The sequence below is a fragment of the Cololabis saira genome, chromosome 1, assembly GCF_033807715.1.
Source record: "Cololabis saira isolate AMF1-May2022 chromosome 1, fColSai1.1, whole genome shotgun sequence".
NCBI classification, from domain to species: Eukaryota; Metazoa; Chordata; class Actinopteri; order Beloniformes; family Belonidae; genus Cololabis; species Cololabis saira.
This window is the reverse complement of record NC_084587.1, coordinates 2,469,434-2,490,889: the sequence shown is the minus strand read 5'-3', so window position 1 is coordinate 2,490,889 and position 21,456 is coordinate 2,469,434. Positions and strand designations below refer to the sequence as shown.

Below are 21,456 nucleotides of genomic sequence, written 5' to 3'. Positions count from 1 at the left end.
ATCTCAATAAAGGGCCACTAGAGCACAAAAAAATCTTAATTATTTTTTTTTCAATTATTATACAAGGCTTCAAATTGCGGAGATCAGCCCCACCGCGACCCGATTAATTGGATTTGAACGGGAGAAAATGAAAAAGGATTATGAGAGAAAATACAATAAGTACAGTAAAACAAATTGTGACTGGTGGGTATTTCACTGCACATTTATTTATTTATTTGCATTTTTTAGAAAATTAAAGGACAAGAACAGAATAAAATAAACAACAAAACAAACACACACATACATACACACAAACAAAATCAAATCAATCAATCAATCAATCAATCAATCAATCAATCAATCAATCAATCAATCAATCAAAATTAAAAACATTATACATATATATCACTTTGTCAATACATAAGATTTCATTCAGAGGATACGCTATGTCCACTACATGGACAAAAGTATAGACATATTTGGAGACAAAACATACACAAAAATCATATTATGGGTCCTTAGGGCTATTGTTTGTTGTGTATCTCACCCATTTTTCCCATCTTTCTTCAAAAATATAAACTTGATTTCTAAGTCTCATTGTTATTTTTTCCATTCCATATATGTCATTTACAAGATCCTTTCATTTAGAATGAGTTAAATTATCCTCCTTTAACCAATTTCTTGTACTTTGTTTTATTAATGCTATTATTAAAACATTTCCTCTTAATTTCTTCTGGTGTTTTTCCAAGTAATAACACCAGTGGATTTTTATCAAAAGAAACACCAAAAATATTCTCCAATTCTCTGACAGAGTTTCCCCAAAATTCACTTATAACTACATGACCAAAATACATGACTGTGGTACTTAGGTATGAGCACTGGGTGATGAAATGGGTAAAAAATCGGGGATAAAAAAAAATAAATAAATAAAAAAAAAAAAGAAAGAAATTAGACCACATTTTTACTTACTTCTAATTTGGGTTGTCCTAAAATATCCAATTAAAATCTTTCACGCAAACTCCTTCCAATAATTTGAATTAGTTGTTTCATATGTTTTTACACATTTGTTCCCAATCAGCAGAAGAAATATTACAAAGAAGTTAATTCTCCCTTCTATTTTTAACATTAAGATCAATTTGCTTAGCCTGATGGGTGATTTGTATTATCTTAACTATCTTACTTAAAAATTTTGTTTCAGCTCCACAGTCATATATTTTAACGTCATCAGTGCCTGGTCAGTGATTGGACGCGCGCCACCCTATTTCACACCTCCACATATTCACAAAATGTTCAATAAGAGTTCACATGATCACATGACGGTAGCACAACACCTCAGACACGTCAGATATTTTCCTCCCAAACAGATGGATCAATGCCCCAGCATTTTTATGCAAACCTCCAGATACTTGGCCTAAACCTTGAAACTGTTGTATCTGTTGATGACCAAATTGATTTGAAACGATCTGTCTGTTACTGTGTTAACGTTGCTGTTACTGTGCCAAATCCTGACAGTTTCAAAACTTACCAAGATAACAATTACTGGATGCCACTGCCCAGTCTCTTTCCAGACAGACCACTGTAAATCCCTCTGCAGCTGAATTTCTGAATGCTGGACAGGAAATCCTTTAAAAAGGCACAAAACGATAGCTTTTGGGAGGACATAGCCTGTCTCAAATCACACAAATCACTTCCAACACACAGTCGCTTACTCTGTTTAGCCCAAACTTCTGTACTACATCCAATTGTACTGGATCCTACTCACAAGGTGACACAATTAATCAGTAAAGATTATAACGAGAACTTGTGTCAGGATGGTTTAGAAAGGATCTTTGCTGAAATAAGAAGAACATTTTGGATCTTGAGGGCCGCAAGGCCGTACATAGACATCAGCAGAAGTGTGTTTCATGTCAAAAAGGGAGAGCTGGTGCCTGAGGGTTCAGCCAATGGGTCAGCACCGCCCTTTCATTAGGTAAGAAAAAGATGACACGAGGAAAGAAGGGGGAAAAAAAGCATCTCCCACACTATGTCCTGTCAGAGGACACAGTGTGATATTACAAAAAACACCTTAGCAAAAGAAATGTAATGCACTCAGATAACTTTATACCCAATCAAAAAACCTACATTGATCCGTACTCTGTTCATTAACAACTACAAGATTTCTCCACACTAGTGTTTTCAAATAACTGCCTGAAAGAATTTCTTTATTAATTCCTCACACATTCGCATAACTCCCAATTAATTTTTTTTATTGGACTGTTTATGTCACCAAATGCTCATCTGTGAGCTATTTGGATCTTATAAGGACTTTAAACTTTGAATTTTATAAATGAATTTCATAATTTAAATGCCCAATGAATTTAATTTATTTGTGTTTTTAAATAAGCTAATTGAGCTGAAAGAGTGAATGAAATCATATTTGACATATAAGACCAGAGGCCTTCATGCTGCTTGTCATGTATGTTCATTGAAAGTAGCAACAAATACATTCAGGTTGCTGAAATGTTGTTTTGTCTCATGTCGCTTGTTTTGGGGCTCGTTTATAGCCCATTTTTTCTTTTTATGACATCTCTATCTTGATGAGGACTTGTTTTTGACATCACATTTGTCAGGTAATAAAACTGAGTTTTCACATACAGTTCTGAAGTCAAAACTGTTTTAAAGACAAAATTTCTAATGAAAGTTTGAGATCAGTCATCTCAAGTGGCTTCGGTAAACAGTTGATGAATGTGTTCTAAGGGTTTTTGTTTCAGCAGCTTTCACCACTTACACTTTGGTTCTGACCTACCGAGATGTTTTATTTGAATGTTTTTGTCTGTAAAGAACTAGTTGTGACAGGACATGGTTAATATGACCCCTAGAAAATAAGAATTCATTGTTTCACTGCAAAGACCATGATAGAAAGCTATTAAATACAACTGAAAAAACCTTTGACAGGTCAACCGACAACAGATCTAAGTCTCTTTCTTTCTTTACAGAAACGTAAAGGCAAAGAGAGGCCCACAGGTTACCCCTGTGATCAGTGTGAGAAAGTCCTCGCCACTTCATCATACTTGAAGGGACATAAGAAGATTCACACTGGAGAGAAGCCGTACCGATGTGATCAGTGTGGGTCAACTTTTGCCAGATCAGCTTATTTAAGAATTCACCAACGTATTCACAATGGAGAGAAGCCGTACAGATGTGATCAGTGTGGGGCAGCTTTTACTGAATCAGGTGCTTTAACGAAGCACCGACGCATTCACACTGGAGAGAAGCCGTACAGATGTGAGCAGTGTGGGGCAGCTTTTACTGAATCAGGTGCTTTAACCAAGCACCAGCGCATTCACACTAGAGAGAAGCCGTACAGATGTGAGCAGTGTGGGGCAGCTTTTACCACATCAAGTTATTTAACTACGCACCAGCGCATTCACACTGGAGAGAAGCCGTACAGATGTGAGCAGTGTGGGGCAGCTTTTACCACATCAAGTGCTTTAACTACGCACCAACGCATTCACACTGGAGAGAAGCCGTACAGATGTGATCAGTGTGGGGCAGCTTTTACTGAATCAGGTGCTTTAACGAAGCACCGACGCATTCACACTGGAGAGAAGCCGTACAGATGTGAGCAGTGTGGGGCAGCTTTTACCACATCAGGTGCTTTAACTACGCACCAACGCATTCACACTGGAGAGAAGCCGTACAGATGTGAGCAGTGTGGGGCAGCTTTTACTCAATTGGGTAATTTAAGACGTCACCAACCTGTTCACACTGAATAAAATGTGTGTATCTGGAAATCTGGTATAATTGTAATAAGTTCAGTTTTATATTATTTTTTTTAAATAGTTCTGCTTCTGGTCGTAAATTAGTAACCTTTTTTTGTAATGTTTTTATTGTAATCTAACATTTTTCATCATTGTTCTGTTATTGTTCTGAATAAAGTTATTTGTTTTTTGTTGGATTTCAGTTTCCTGCTCAGTATCACCATTGTAAACAAACAGGAAGTCAATGTCAGAATGTTAGAACAGTGTCCCACAGTAGTGCCTTGTTCATGTGATTTTATCACTATAGATGAATGATGGTTCTTGATTTAATTTTATCTGAGGGATGTAAGAAAACAGTGCTTTACTAATGACACCCTCTGCTTCTGGGACCAGCTGGTAAACTCTAAAAGTGAGTGAATGCTGTCATAGACTTAAGGCTGAATTATGGTTCCGCGTTAAATCAACGCAGAGCCTACGCTGTAGGGTACGCGGCTACGCAGGAGGATCTCCGTAGCCTACTCCGTAGCCTGACGTTTACCTCCCAAAAAATGTAGCTACGCGCGAGGCGACGCAGACCCAACGCAGACCCAACGCAGACCCAACGCAGACCGAGAGGGCTGTGATTGGTTTGCTTGATAGCAACGCATTTCCGGTTCGTGAAGCAGTCGTGAACTTTCAACGCTCTTTTCTTTGTGTGTGTGTGATTTTTTTTTTGGGGAGGTTGTTTTGGGTTTTTTGCACAATAGTTGTCCTTATCTCTTTGATCCACTGTGAAAGGCTGGAAGCTAAACAAAGTATCAACTAGCGCTCTGGGGGGGGTACTGCACCACGGCGAAATGGAGTGACGGAGAGGTCCGAAGGGTTCACGACGGCGTCACGGCAACGGCGTAGGCTCTGCGTTGGTTTAACGCAGAACCTTAAATCAGGCTTTACCAAGCTAATGACAATTTAAAAAAAATAATTTAAATCCTGTGAATAAAATGTGTGTCTGAAGGAAAAGTTATATGTAGTGGAGCAGGAATTGGATCAGTCACTGTTCACAACAAAGACCCTCCTCTTCTGAAATCATCAACAATAACATCAATAACAGTCATCTCTTGTTTGCTGCTGTGGACCGGTTAACAAAAACTCCTGTGTCAGTAGCATCTAAACTCCAGTTCAGCAGTCAGTCCATCGATATCAAGTCCAGTAACATTAATGCCTCCAATTAAAACCAATTTGGACAAAGTGACACAATTTCACGCAGTCAACTACAAAAACCTGGAGGATATTATGGATCAGCCAGAAGCATCAGGGGTTTTGGTTCCCTTTGCTGTTGGGCTGTAATTCAGGTCATGCACTCACCACCGGTAGATGATTGTTCTTTCCGGTATCATTGTTGCTGACTCAAGATGGCCGCCGATGGTGATTGTGAGCAGATCTTGGCTGCCCCAACGCCACCAGATGACAACCCGGTATGTTCAGACACTAATAAGGAAATTGTTAGCCTCAAGGGAGACATCCGGATACTGTCTAACCAACTAAAATCCAAGACTGAACTGTTTAATTCACTTTTGGACGTGGCCCATCAGCAGTCCATGCATATCGGGCTCAAGAGGCTCAAGACCTTCCTTTTAGTTTAGCTTATAACATGATTTTTTTTTATTGTATTAGGGTGGTTTAGTTTTTTTTTGTTATCTAGTTATTTCTTATTATTTTAACTACTTATTTTTCAATCATTTTATAATGTACTTATTCTTTTGTATTAACTTTTTCTTTTAATTTTGTTCTTAGGTTTATTTCAATGTTGATTTTACTTTTTCATCTGTTAACTCCAGTGTTTTCTCCTCGTGAGGATCTTCCACACCGGGTACTATGCCTACTTGGCCTGTGGGGTTCTATCCACAGTGTGTTCATAGGTCTGCCTAACAAGTCTATCAGACGGCTACAGCTAATCCACAACGCTGCTGCCCGGGTTCTCACCACAACTAAGAAAGTGGACCACATCACTACGTGTCTGAGATCTTTACACTGGCTCCCCAGTACCTCAGAGAATAGACTTTAAAATACTTCTGTTAGTTTTTAAAAATACATCAGGGACTTGTTGCCATAGCAACCATCCAGACCTCTCAGGTCTTCTGGTTCAGGTCTGCTCTGTGTCCCCAGAATCAGAACCAAACATGGAGGAGCAGCATTCAGCTTTTATGCTCCACAGATCTAGAACTCTGAAACCCTCAGTTCCTTTAAATAAAGGTTTAAAACAAATTTGTTTACAGCTGAATTATTTAAAGGGGACCTATTATGAAAAACACCTTTTTTCTTGCTTTGACATTGTTGTGTTCATGCGATAAATAATTATCAGAATTATATGCCTGCACTGCAATTGCCTGGCGGTTATATTTTATGGCCGACAGAGGGCGCTGTTGCACTGTGCAATGGATGAGAATTAGACATTTCATCGGGGAGGAAGAAGGAGGATGATGCAGTTGAATTGATGTTGAATAAAGTCATTTGGGTTTGTCGCCTTCCTAAATGTCTTTTGTGTTTTGGCTACTTACTCCAGTTATTTCTTTAGAAATAAAGGTATTCCCTGAAGTTTTTTCAATGTGATGTTATCTGTTCCAGTCATATATTTAACAATCATTTAAGTAGATAATCAAACTGTCCAAAAAAAGAAACAATTCTAACTGTTTACAAACTAAATGACAAAAGTGCTCTAAATCTGTGTATCTTGTTTTTTCTGAGCAATAATTTAACAAGGAATGAAACAAAGCTTCAAAGTTGAAAAGGTAACAAGCCATATTTAATCATACAAAACATACTATAAGCAAATTATAAAAATATATATACATTTATATACAAAATAAAAACCTTTTTTTTTTATTACCTAAATAAAATGTTCAAATCTTACAAAAACGAAGACATCAAAAAGGTTTTTTATATCACATTGTTATAATTGATACCAACATTTCTCTTTTAAGAGCTACATGTCTTAATATCCAGGGTTCCCTTTAAAGCTGCATCCAGTGATTCAGCGAGCTGCTCTCTCAGTCGTCTCTACGTTTCCAGAGGACGGTCCAGTGCTTTAGGGGGGCGGTGTCTCGGGTTCAGGTGAGGTAAAGGCAGCGTTAACCGCTAGGATGAGCTGCTGTCAGCTGCAGCAGGAAACCCCCGACACTGGACAAGCCAACACTTCAGCTGCAGAGGAACTGGAGGAACCACGCAACACGGGGAGAACATGCAAACTCCACACAGAAACACCTGCCGGGCCTGGGAGTGGAACCGGGAACCTCCTTGCTGTCTGGGAGTTGAACCGGGAACCTCCTTGCTGTCTGGGAGTGGAACCGGGAACCTTCTTGCTGTCTGGGAGTTGAACCGGGAACCTTCTTGCTGTCTGGGAGTTGAACCGGGAACCTTCTTGTCAGGGGCGAAAATCCCGTTTCATAGTTGGGGGGGACAATAAACAGTAACATTTTAGAGAATAAATCCAGTGGGGGACAAGGAATAAAAGTTTTAGCCTTCCTCTAATACAGCATTTTGACATTTTCATCTCTATCTCGCAAACAGGCAGAAGAGCTTTCTTAGAGCAATAAAACAATGGTATTAGGTGGAAGGTGCAATAATACAGCACATCTGACATTATACACTGCAAAAACCCAACATCTTAACAAGAATATTTGTCTTATTTCTAGTTAAAATGTCTCATTTTTAGTTAAAAAAAATCTCATTACACTTAAAACAAGACTCATCACTGGAAAAAACAACAATTTTCACCTGTTTCAAGTAGATTTTCACTTAAAATAAGTAGAAAAATCTGCCAGTGGAACAAGATTTTTTTGCTTGTAATGAGAAGATAAATCTTGTTCCACTGGCATATTTTCCTACTTATTTCAAGTGAAAATGTAATTGAAACAGGTGAAAATTGTTGTTTTTTTCCAGTGATGAGTCTTGTTTTGAGTGTAATGAGATTTTACTGTTTACTATTATTTTCGTTTCGGTTTCGGCCACAAATTTTCATTTTGGTGCATCACTACTAAATACTACTGCATTGTTCCAAAATTATTAAATCTGTCTCAAATTATTCTAGGGGGGACAGCTTTACTAATGGGGGGGACTTGTCCCCCTTGGATTTTCGCCCCTGCTTCATGCTGTCTGGGAGTTGAACCGGGAACCTTCTTGCTGTCTGGGAGTTGAACCGGGAACCTTCTTGCTGTGAGGCAGCAGTGCTCACCACCAAGCCACCGCGCTGCCCAGAGTTAATACAATTGTGGATAAATAAGATAAATCCATTGAATGTTTCTACAAAGCAACTTCTTGTGACTCTTTCATTTGTAGAGTCACCACAGCGGCTCACTGCTTTCTGTACGTTGTTTGGTGTTGTTTTGTGTTTGTTATTTGTGTTTTACACCAAATCTCCTCCTGACACATCTACATATTTCTATTTTTCGTGGCTTGCAACACTTTCCCCCCACATTCACACCATTAGCTTTCATACCTGTCAAGTTTTGGATTGAAAAATGAGGGAAATGTTCCAGCGTCCCACCAGCCCAACCGAGGTCCCTCTCACTCACTCACTCATCTTCTCCCGCTTCATCCGTTGCCGGGTCGCGGGGGCAGCAGCCTCAGCAGGGATGCCCAGACTTCCCTCACCCCAGACACTTCCTCCAGCTCTTCCGGGGGGAGTCCGAGGCGTTCCCAGGCCAGCCGAGAGACATAGTCTCTCCAGCGTGTCCTGGGTCTTCCCCGGGGTCTCCTCCCGGTGGGACATGCCTGGAACACCTCCCTAGGGAGGCGTCCAGGAGGCATCCGGTACAGATGCCCAAGCCACCTCAGCTGACTCCTCTCAATGTGGAGGAGTAGCGGCTCGACTCCGAGCTCCTCCCGGGTGACCGAACTCCTCACCCTATCTCTAAGGGAGCGTCCAGCCACCCTGCGGAGGAAACTCATCTCGGCCGCTTGTATCCGCGATCTTGTCCTTTCGGTCACTACCCAAAGTTCATGACCATAGGTGAGGGTAGGGGCGTAGATTGACCGGTAAATCGAGAGCTTTGCCTTTCGACTCAGCTCCCTCTTTACCACGACGGTCCAGTACATCGACCGCATTACTGCGGACGCTGCACCGATCCGCCTGTCAATCTCACGCTCCATTGTTCCCTCACTCGTGAACAAGATCCCGAGATACTTGAACTCCTCCACCTGAGGCAGGACTTCTCCACCCACCCGGAGAAGGCATGCCACCCTTTTCCGGTCGAGAACCATGGCCTCGGTCTTGGAGGTGCTGATTCTCATCCCTGCCGCGTCGCACTCGGCCGCAAACCGCCCCAGCACATGCTGGAGGTCCCGGTCTGATGGAGCCAACAGGACAACATCATCTGCAAAAAGCAGAGATGAAATCCTGAGGTTCCCAAACCGGATCCCCTCCGGCCCCTGGCTGCGCCTAGAAATCCTGTCCATAAAAATTATGAACAGGACCGGTGACAAAGGGCAGCCCTGCCGGAGTCCAACATGCACCGGGAACAAGTCTGACTTACTGCCGGCAATGCGAACCAGACTCCTGCTTCGATCATACAGAGACCGGACAGCCCTTAGTAGAGGGCCCCGGACTCCATACTCACTCAGCACCACCCACAGAATGGCACGAGGGACACGGTCAAATGCCTTCTCCAGATCCACAAAACACATGTAGACTGGTTGGGCAAATTCCCATGAACCCTCGAGCACCCTGCGGAGGGTATAGAGCTGGTCCAGTGTTCCACGACCGGGACGAAAACCGCATTGTTCCTCCTGAATCCGAGGTTCGACTATCGGCCGTAATCTCCTCTCCAGTACCCTGGCGTAGACTTTCCCCGGGAGGCTGAGAAGTGTGATCCCCCTGTAGTTGGAACACACTCTCCGGTCCCCCTTTTTAAACAGAGGGACCACCACCCCGGTTTGCCACCCCAGCGGTACTGTCCCCTTCCTCCATGCAATGTCGCAGAGGCGTGTCAGCCACGACAGCCCTACGACATCCAGAGACTTGAGGTACTCAGGGCGAATCTCATCCAGCCCCGGTGCCCGGCCACCGAGGAGCTTACGAACCACCTCTGTGACCTCGGCTTGGGTGATGGATGAGCACGCCTCCGAGCCCCAACCCTCTGCTTCCTCAGTGGAAGGCATGTCAGTCGGGTTAAGGAGATCCTCAAAGTATTCCTTCCACCGTCCGACAATGTCCCCAGTCGAGGTCAACAGCTCCCCACCAGCACCATAAATGGTGCCGGCAGAGTACTGCTTCCCCCTTCTGAGGCGCCGAACGGTCCTCCAGAATTTCCTCGAGGCCGACCGAAAGTCCTCCTCCATGGCCTCCCCGAACTCCTCCCAGACCCGAGTTTTTGCCTCCAAGACTGCCCGAGCTGCGGCTCGCTTGGCCTGCCGGTACCTATCTACTGCGTCAGGAGTCCCACCGGCCAACATAGCCCGGTAGGACTCCTTCTTCAGTCTGACGGCATCCTGTACTTCCGGTGTCCACCACCGGGTTCTAGGATTGCCGCCACGACAGGCACCGGAGACCTTGCGTCCACAGCTTCGAGCCGCCGCGTTGACAATGGAGGCGGAGAACATGGTCCACTCGGACTCGATGTCCCCCGCCCCCCCCGGGATCCGAGAGAAGCTCTCCCGGAGGTGGGAGTTGAAGATGTCCCTGACAGAGGGCTCAGCCAGACGTTCCCAACAGACCCTCACAATCCGTTTGGGTCTGCCCGGTCTGTCCAACCTCCTCCTCCGCCAGCGCATCCAACTCACCACCAGGTGGTGATCAGTTGACAGCTCAGCCCCTCTCTTCACCCGAGTGTCCAAGACATGCGGCCGAAGGTCAGATGAAACGACAACAAAGTCGATCATTGACCTCCGGCCTAGGGTGTCCTGGTGCCACGTGCACAGATGGACACCCTTATGCTTGAACATGGTGTTCGTGATGGACAAACTGCGACTCGCACAGAAGTCCAACAACAAAACACCACTCGGGTTCAGATCGGGGAGGCCGTTCCTCCCAATCACGCCTCTCCAGGTATCACTGTCATTGCCCACGTGAGCGTTGAAGTCCCCCAGTAGAACAATGGAGTCCCCAGTTGGAGCACTATCAAGTACTCCTCCCAGGGACTCCAAGAAGGCCGGGTACTCCCCACTGCTGTTCGGCCCGTAGGCACAAACAACAGTGAGAGACCTATCCCCGACCCGAAGGCGCAGGGAAGCGACCCTCTCGTTCACTGGGGTGAACTCCAACACATGGCGGCTGAGCTGGGGGGCTATAACCAAGCCCACACCAGCCCGCCGCCTCTCACCCTGGGCAACTCCAGAGTAGTGGAGGGTCCAGCCCCCTTCAAGGAGCTGGGTTCCAGAGCCCAAGCTATGTGTGGAGGTGAGCCCGACTATCTCTAGCCGGTATCTCTCAACCTCACGCACAAGCTCCGGCTCCTTCCCCCCCAGCGAGGTGACATTCCATGTCCCCACTGTGAGGGTTGATGTCCAGGGATTGGGTCGTCGAGGCACCCCGCCACGACTGCTACCCAGCCCACAATGCACCGGCCTGCCATGGTCCTTCCTGCGGGTGGTGGGCCTACTGGAAGGCGGACCCGCGTCGCCGTTTCGGGCTGAGCCCGGCCGGGTCCCACGGGCAAAGACCCGGCCACCAGGCGCTCGCCTACGAGCCCCAACCCCAGGCCTGGCTCCAGGGCGGGGCCCCGGTGACGCCGATCCGGGCGACGTAACGGTCCTTGATATCTTTTTCATCATGGTAGGCTTGTGAACCGCTCTTAGTCTGGCCCGTCACCCAGGACCTGTTTGCCATGGGAGTCCCTACCAGGGGCGAAAGTGCCCCCGACAACATAGCTCCTAGGATCACTCGGGCACACAAACCCCTCCACCACAGTAAGGTGGCGGTTCAAGGAGGGGACAGTAAGGTGGCGGTTCAAGGAGACCGAGGTCCCGTATTACATTTTAAGACGGGTTTACAAGAAATATATAAGCACCTGTCAACCTCTTACAAACTACAACTAGGTATTATAAGTATCTCCAAATCCGTCACTTTATAGGTTCTCTCCTGAAGTCAGGCGGGATTCTCATGGGACTGTCAGGGCTGGAAAACACTAGAGTTCTGGCAAAATGTCCTAAAGGACTGATTTCCAAGATGTACACTTCTCTGCTTTACTCTGACTCTGACGGTTCTAACTCTTTGAAGCTGTTGTGGGAGCGTGATCTGGAGGTGACGTTTAATCCTGGAGACTGGGACAAGATCTGCAGCAGGACTTTTCCTAAATCTACCTCAATCTCTGTACCGTACATGAACACAACTTTACATTTTTTCACAGGACTTATTACACTCCTGTTCGCCTCCACAAAATGTTCCCTGACACTTCCAACCTCTGTTCTAAATGTAAGACACACAAAGGTACATTTATCCATTTGTTTTGGTCATGTGAGCACATCCAGATTTTCTGGAAGGGGGTTCACTCTGTAATCCAGGAGGTCATTGGTAAACGGCTCTCGCTGACTCCTTCTTTCTTTTTACTTAACCATGTTGCTCCAGACAATGTTTTGGACACGGACACCAAATCTCTGCTGATAATTCTTTTGTTCCTGGCTAAAAAATGTATGTTGCTGCGGTGGTCCACTCCCCAGGTCCCTACAGTCCACATGTGGATGTCACACATTTCTGCTCTTATTCCTCTCCAGAAGTTGATCCATGACCTTAATCACAAATGGGACAAGTTTTGGAGGATCTGGGAATCATTGCACTCCTTCTTACAGAAGCCTTAACTCAGTTTGTGCCCCTGAAGGATGAGGACTGCCTATTCTTTCTTTCACTTATCCCATGTGTAGCCCAGGTTCTTAAGTGACATCCCTTTAATATGAATATTTTCCCTGTCAAATAATTTGGTTTAATTTTGAATTAAAGAATTCATTAAAATCGTTAAAACAATTAATTTTTATTTTGAAATAAATAAATAATTATTTATATTCACCAAAAGTGATTAAAATGGGGTTAAAAACATGTTTATAATGGTGAAGGATGCGCCATCGGTGGCGCAGCTGGTAGTGCAGCGGTCTCACAGCAAGAAGGTCCCGGGTTCGATTCCCGCCGGGGGACGCTGTGGGTGCTGAAGTGCGTGTTAGTTCCCCCATGACTTCAGTGCCCACACCATGGGTGGGGTTGGCGAAAGGATCTTTCTGTGTGGAGTTTGTATGTTCTCCCCGTGTTCCCCTGGGTAGCTAATGGGAGCTACCCTCACAAAAACATGCACACAGTCCTGGGCTATACATGCCCCCTCTGGGCGCCAGATGGGGTGGGGAGGATCCGGCCGGAATAACGTGATCCTTCCACGCGCTACGTTCGGCCGGAGAAGCCCCACCCTGTCTGGTGAAAAGATGCGGCCTGCTCACTCCTCAGGTTAAGGAGACCTGAGCTCAGTGCAGGGCCCTCCCGGGGTTGGTAGAGGATGGCAATGCCCAGGACTGTCAGTAGGTAGGAGCACGGGGTGGTAAAAATGGGAAAAAAACCGGGATAAAAATATTTTAAAAAAAAATAATGGTGAAGGATAAATATATTTGGTTGATTGGCCACGTAATTCTACTTCCTGTCACTACTTCCGGTTTCGCGGACATTTTTTCACGCTGCTGCCTCGTGTAAGGTTGAGAGATTTTGTGATAAAATCTGTTGCAATCAACTAGAGCAGCGAGAGAGACTGGATGATTTTGCCCATCTGGCGACCTGAATTAAAGTGCATTTATGCCTTGACTCAATGGTCAGGTTTTTGGTGACATCGTTTTAAGAGGTTGAAACTACTTCCAACCATCCCCTGGAACACCCCCGGCTGGGTGTGTGTGAGGTTCCTGATTCCCAGATCCAGAGATTGCTTCCAGATCCGATAAGAGTCCCAGTGTAAACTGGGTGGTGAGCCGCATCGAACCACTGGTGTTGAATTTCCAGGATTTCCTGAATCCCCCTTTCTGTCGGACTGTGTGGTAGGATAAGCATCCACACTGATACACTGACACTGAGAGAAGAAAACAAGGGCCCCAACACTAACTTTGGGAAAAGAGGGTTTTTGTTTGTTTTTGCCGGCTTTATTATTTTAGTTTGTTATTTTCATTGAATGTTCTTTTTGTAATAAATTGTTATATTTTCATTGTGTTGTCTGTTTGTAGTAGCAAGTGCCACAAAACAAAAACAAGGTAAAATATCAGCAAACTATTGTTGCTTTTATTATTAGTAAACAAAATTAAGGGCTCTTTAAAACCTTAAGTCTTCTGTTATTGGTCCAACTATTATTATTTATTATTACCTACCTGTGCTCTGTTATTATACCTTAACAAGGGTTACAGATTTGGCGAGCCAGCCAGGAGAGCCCGTTGAGTGTCTAATTGTTACCAATTTTTGTTTTTTGTGTGCAAGCTACTACAGTTGAAATTAGGTTAACCAAGTACGGCAAAATGGAAATTGTAAAGCAAGAATCAGTTGAAATTCCCTGCTCAGTCGTGGTTAGTGGGTTAACTGAAACAGAGAGTGATGATGAAGTATCTGTGTACCTCCAGAAATATGGTTCAATTAAACGCTATATACGCATAGATGATCCTGAATCAGATTTCCACAGACACATCATTGTTGAGTTTACACATGGTGCTGCCATGAAATCAATAGAGCCCCTTTTGCCTTTGAAGTTTCAAAACCCCACCCAGGCTGACATTGTGTATGAAGTGAAGAGTTTGGCTGTAGAGCAAATGTTGAAAGAAGAATTGGGAAATATTCCTTTGAGTACAGCCACCAAAATGTCCCATTCTCGTCAGTCTTGTCAAGAACCTCCACCAGAGCTGAGCCCACTTTCCCAAACAGAGCTACTCGACCAGGAAAGTGTCTCCCCCCCCTCCACGCCCTCACTCTGTGGAACCTTCTGGTCCCACATCTTGGAAAACTCACGATGCAGTTCACACCTCTTCGAACTTCACTAAAAACCTGACCGATTTAACCTCGCCGCCGACTCCACTAGTCGTTGCTAGTGGTACGACCCAGACCACAGTCGACATAAATCCGCCCAACATTCAACGAGTGGTGGTTGAACACGTTGTGCGTAGTAGTGAAAGCCCATCACACCTTACTACACCAGGTAGACTTCGAGCTTTCTCAGGGAAATACCCACGTCCCAATAACGAAGCAGATTACGACACATGGCGTACTAGTGTTGAAGTCCTCATAAAAGATCCCTCCGTTTCCGACTCACACTGCACGCACCGCATCCTTGACAGTCTCCTCCCTCCTGCTTCTGAGATGACTAAGCATCTGAGCCCACAGGCTAAACCTTCGGCCTATCTTGAACTACTTGACTCCGCCTATGGAACAGTTGAGGATGGCGATGAACTCTATGCTAGGTTCATGAGTACGCTGCAAAATGATGGGGAAAAGCCATCCACTTTTCTGCAGAGGTTGCATGTAGCACTGAGCACGACTATGAGACGCGGTGGTGTGTCCTCTCATGACTTTGATCAGCAGCTTTTAAAGCAGTTCTGCCGCGGTTGCTGGGAAAATGCCCTAATAGTTGACCTCCAGCTTGAACAAAGGAAGAGGAATCCACCATCCTTTGCAGAATTATTGCTACTGCTAAGAACAGAAGAGGATAGACAAGCTGCGAAAATGAGTCGTATGAAGCAGCATTTGGGCACCGCCAAGCCTGCTTATAGTGCCAGTAAACAGCGTGTCATGTCTCATCTACAAATGGCACATGCCACAACTGATCCTGATTATAGCACTGAAGTTGACATGCTGAAGAAACAGCTAGCAGACATTAGTACCCAGCTTAGCAGAATGACAGCTGAGAGCCAAAGACAGAAACAACCTAAACAGAAAGCAAAGTCCTTTGTTTCTAGTGCAAAAGCTCAAGCCCACCTTGTAGAGAAGAAAGAAACAAGTCAGCAGAGCCCCGCTGCAAAAATGAGAAACAGACCACGCCCTTGGTACTGCTTCCAGTGTGGGGAGGATGGTCACATCATCTCAGCTTGTGACAATGAGCCAAATCCTTCCCTCGTAGCAGCAAAGAAAAAACAGCTAAGAGAAAGACATGCTGCATGGGAGGCCTCTAATTCCCTTGGCAATAGAGTGCATTTAAACTGATGTCAGCTCCCATGGAGGGACACATGGGAGTGACACCTGACAAATCCAGTCCCAAAACTGAAAAAACTGCCTTGAAGAGAGCTCAAAATAATAAAAAATCCATTACACTTCCTCGTGGCCTTGTGGGAACTAAAACCACAGCTCAGGTAATTATTGCGGGAAAAGACACTAGTTGTCTTTTAGATACGGGTTCGCAGGTAACCACTGTACCCCAGTCTTTTTATGAGCAACACCTTACCGATCTGACCATCCATCCAATAGATGATCTCCTTGACGTGGCGGGTGCCAATGGCCAATCAGTCCCCTACTTAGGATACATTGAGCTCTCTGTTACGTTCCTTAAAGACTTGATAGGGACTGACATTGAGGTCCACACTTTGGCCTTGGTCATTCCTCACCTCCGCGCTGCAGCTTATGAACAGGTGCTTATAGGCACCAATACTCTTGATGCCCTTTATGCTGACTTTCGAGCTGACCCGAACCGCTCCACCTTCCAGCCGTTGCCTAATGGCTACAGAGCTGTCCTCAAAATCCTTGAAATGCGTCAGAAAAGCTCCACCAGCAGTAGCTTTGGCTGGGCGAAGATGGTTGGGAAGACACCTGAGGTGGTTCCGGCAGGACAGACAGTCATCCTTGAAGGAATGGCTAATCTCTCTGGTACTCATTCCGAGAAGTATGTCGTTATTGAACAGCCATCAGCCTCTTTCTTACCTAACGGCCTCCTGGTCTCAGCTAGCTTGGTTAGCTTGCCAAGGAAACAACCTTGCCACCTACCTGTCGTGTTGAAAAATGAAACACAACATGACATCATCATTCCGCCCAAGACAATATTGGCAAATGTTAATGCTGTCGTGTGAGTGCTACACAAAGAACAAACCGTAAAGGAACCAAAACCCCCCGACATGCAAAGAGAGTTCCCTCAAATGACAAAGCTGAGCTTTGATTTTGGAGACTCGCCCTTAACCCCCGAATGGAAAGAACGGGTGACAAACATATTGAACTCCATGCCAGATGTCTTCTCCCAACATGACCTGGATTTTGGACATACAGACAAAGTCAAACACCGAATCAAGCTCAGTGACGAAACGCCCTTTAAGTACAGACCACGTCCGATACATCCCCATGATGTAGATGCAGTGAGAAAACACCTTCAGGAGCTCCTTGATTCAGGGGTTATACGGGAGTCCGAATCCCCATTTGCTTCTCCTATCGTTGTTGTCAGGAAAAAGGATGGCTCTGTTCGTCTTTGCATAGATTTCAGAAAGCTAAACCTTCAGACGATCAAAGACGCGTATGCCCTCCCAAAACTCGAAGAGGCATTCTCTGCTCTTGCTGGTTCAAAGTGGTTCTCGGTTCTGGACCTTAAATCAGGGTACTACCAGATCGAAATGGAGGAATCAGACAAACAGAAGACAGCATTTGTTTGCCCACTTGGATTTTGGGAATTCCATAGGATGCCCCAGGGTATTACAAATGCGCCGTCAACATTTCAACGATTGATGGAGAAGTGTGTTGGAGAGATGAACCTAAAAGAGGTTTTAGTATTCATTGACGACCTGATTATCTTCTCATCTTCTTTGGAGGAGCATGAACAGCGTCTGAAGCGTGTCTTACAGCGACTGAGGGAGTACGGACTGAAGTTGGCACCAGAGAAATGTAAATTCTTCCAGACTTCTGTCAGGTATCTTGGCCATGTGGTTTCTGAAAAGGGTGTGGAAACTGACCCGGAAAAAGTAAAAGCTCTGACAACTTGGCCTGTCCCCACCAACCTAAAGGAACTCCAGTCGTTCTTAGGTTTCGCTGGATATTACCGAAGGTTCATTCAGGGGTACTCTCATGTCATCAAACCCCTTACTGAATTAACCTCTGGTTATCCCCCCCTCAGGAAAGGAAGCAAAAAATCTAAGAAAGTCACAAGTCAAGAATATCACAACCGAAAAGATCCTTTTGATAAAAGGTGGACACCTCAATGTCAGGAAGCATTCGACCTGATAATTCAAAAGTTGACTTCAGCTCCAGTCTTGGGTTTCGCAGACCCCCAGCTCCCGTATGTTCTACATACAGATGCCAGCACCCTCGGAGTTGGGGCTGCGCTGTACCAGGTTCAGGATGGCCAACCAAGAGTCATAGCGTTTGCTAGCCAAGGGCTTTCAAAGAGCGAGAGGAAGTACCCTGCCCATAAGCTCGAATTTCTGGCCCTTAAGTGGGCAGTTACCGAGAAATTCTCTGATTATTTATATGGCACGGACTTCACTGTGGTTACTGATAGTAACCCGCTGACTTACCTCTTAACCTCAGCAAAGCTAGACGCAACAGGTTACCGGTGGCTATCCAGCTTGTCGACTTTCTCCTTCCGACTTCAATACAGGGCTGGGAAGCGAAACTTGGACGCTGATGCTCTATCTCGACGTTCTCATGGTCCACCAGAGGATGACCCTGCATCACGAAGGGAAAGTGAGAGAATTCGACAATTTGCTCTGTACCACCTGAGTGATCCTGACACACCACACACTGTTCCTCAAGAGGTGATTCAGGCTATCTGTGATCGACACATAGTCACCAGTATCAGAGGTCGTGATGCTGAAACCCCCAACCCTGGGTTAACAATGGTTGAATCCCTTTCTCACCAATCCACAGCCATCCCAGATTGTTTTCAGGAAGAGCAAGTGGATGGGTTCCCTGTTATCCCCTCATTTTCAGAAGAGGAACTAAGACAAAAGCAGAGATCAGATCCTGCAATCAATGAAGTGATTGTTCAAATGGAGACTGGTCAAACCCCACCTCCCAGCCTCAGAGCAGAGCTGCCTGAACTTCCCTTACTACTGCGTGAGCTAAACCGGTTGGAGCTGCGTAATGGAGTGCTCTATCGACAGCGGCAAGATGGACCCAATACCACCTTCCAGCTAGTGCTCCCTGAAGAGTTAAGAGCAATAGCCCTTCAGAGCCTCCATAACGACATGGGCCATATGGGAGTCGAGCGGACAGTGGATCTGGTGAGAGCCAGATTTTACTGGCCAAAAATGTATATGGCCATTGAAAAACTGATCAGGACCTGCGAGCGATGTGTTCGCCGTAAAACCCTTCCTGAGAGAGCTGCCCCACTAGTTAATATAAAGACTTGTCGGCCTCTCGAACTCGTGTGTATGGACTTCTTGTCTTTGGAGCCAGATCGGTCCAACACAAAGGATATATTAGTCATTACCGATCACTTCACAAAGTATGCGGTAGCCATACCAACTCCAAACCAGCGAGCCCGAACTGTAGCCAAATGCCTTTGGGATAATTTCATTGTGCATTATGGCTTTCCAGAGCGACTCCACAGCGATCAGGGCCCTGACTTTGAATCAAAGACCATAAAAGAACTCTGTGAGCTTGCTGGTGTAAGAAAGACGCACACCACCCCATACCATCCCAGAGGAAATCCGGTTGAGAGGTTCAACCGCACTCTCCTCCAAATGCTTGGAACACTGAGTCAGCCTGACAAACTGCATTGGAAAGACTTTGTGAAACCCCTCGTGCATGCCTATAATTGCACAAAAAATGAGACAACCGGATTCTCCCCCTATACATTGATGTTTGGGAGACAACCCAGGCTTCCTGTTGACCTAGCCTTTGGGCTGCCCACCAACACCAATGGGCTGTCTCATTCCCAGTATGTCAGTGACTTAAAATGTCGCTTGGAAGAGAGTTACAAGATTGCAACCTCCAATGCACAAAAGAATGCTGATCGCAATAAGACCAGATTTGACAAACGAGTCATAGACTCAAACTTGGAAGTGGGTGATAGAGTCCTTGTTCGTAATGTCAAGCTGCGTGGAAAGCATAAACTAGCAAACAAGTGGGAGGACGATGTTTATGTTGTGCTCAAGAAGGCTTGTGATATACCTGTTTACACTGTCAAGCCTGAGGGTAAGACTAGGCCTGTGCGCACCCTACATCGCGATCTGCTCCTCCCTTGTGGCTTTCTATCTGCTGCTACAACAAATGAGCCTGTCAGACAGCTTCGGGTCACGAGACCCAGGACAAGACAATGTCCCGTCACTGACAGTGAGGAAGAGGATAACTCTGATTCGGAAATTGTACCAACTCGGATATTTTCTCCTTTCCAAATACCAGAGCCTGATGTATTCGTCACAGTAAATGAGACTCAGGAGTTGAGGAATCCTCCAAGTATGATTAGACAGTCAAATGAACCGGATGTATCATCTGCTCCTGTTCTCTCTGATTCTCGGTCAGACGTGCTCCCTGCCGAGGACAGAGATGAGCTATCCATGCAGAACTTACCTGAATCAGTCAATCTACCCAAACAGGTACATGAAATAGACCAGACTGAAGATGACTTACCTGATATCGATAATCCTGTAAAGGATAGCGACCTACCTGAAAATGTATGCCCTGTAGAAGGAGGAAACTTACCTGATAATGTCAATGATATGCAGGATGAACCGCTTCCAATGCGTGCTGATGTGTCACAGAGTGAAGAGAAGATAGATGGAACTGAGAATGAAGAGTCTGAGGAGAAAAGAATGGATGAATCGGATGAAATGGAGATGGAGAGAGGGACCGGATTGGATACCCTTCTCCGGAGGTCGGAGAGGGCACGTCAACCATCAAAGCGACTTGACTATGTTGATCTTGGAAAACCCTTAGTCACAGCGGTTAAGTCATTTTTTCATGGACTGACCACAGCACTGGCAGATGCTTTGAATGAGGAAGAGAACTTCCTATACCCCCCTGACCTGCCCACTCAGATAAATTATATTTGACTGCTGCCATGTACAGGGACCTACATGAGTTCAGGAGGGGAGGGTGTAGCCCAGGTTCTTAAGTGACATCCCTTTAATATGAATATTTTCCCTGTCAAATAATTTGGTTTAATTTTGAATTAAAGAATTCATTAAAATCGTTAAAACAATTAATTTTTATTTTGAAATAAATAAATAATTATTTATATTCACCAAAAGTGATTAAAATGGGGTTAAAAACGTGTTTATAATGGTGAAGGATAAATATATTTGGTTGATTGGCCACGTAATTCTACTTCCTGTCACTACTTCCGGTTTCGCGGACATTTTTTCACGCTGCTGCCTCGTGTAAGGTTGAGAGATTTTGTGATAAAATCTGTTGCAATCAACTAGAGCAGCGAGAGAGACTGGATGATTTTGCCCATCTGGCGACCTGAATTAAAGTGCATTTATGCCTTGACTCAATGGTCAGGTTTTTGGTGACATCGTTTTAAGAGGTTGAAACTACTTCCAACCATCCCCTGGAACACCCCCGGCTGGGTGTGTGTGAGGTTCCTGATTCCCAGATCCAGAGATTGCTTCCAGATCCGATAAGAGTCCCAGTGTAAACTGGGTGGCGAGCCGCATCGAACCACTGGTGTTGAATTTCCAGGATTTCCTGAATCCCCCTTTCTGTCGGACTGTGTGGTAGGATAAGCATCCACACTGATACACTGACACTGAGAGAAGAAAACAAGGGCCCCAACACTAACTTTGGGAAAAGAGGGTTTTTGTTTGTTTTTGCCGGCTTTATTATTTTAGTTTGTTATTTTCATTGAATGTTCTTTTTGTAATAAATTGTTATATTTTCATTGTGTTGTCTGTTTGTAGTAGCAAG

The 21,456-nt window shown here is 45.2% G+C and overlaps 1 protein-coding gene across 1 annotated transcript in view; it reads left to right on the top strand.

Moving 5' to 3' along the window:
• Nucleotides 1-21,456, top strand: part of LOC133447248 (zinc finger protein 208-like) — a 190,882-nt gene that overhangs the window by 58,373 nt on the left and 111,053 nt on the right. The window contains 1 exon segment of the mRNA XM_061725894.1: nt 3,048-3,719. Coding sequence (XP_061581878.1) covers nt 3,048-3,719 — 672 coding nt within the window.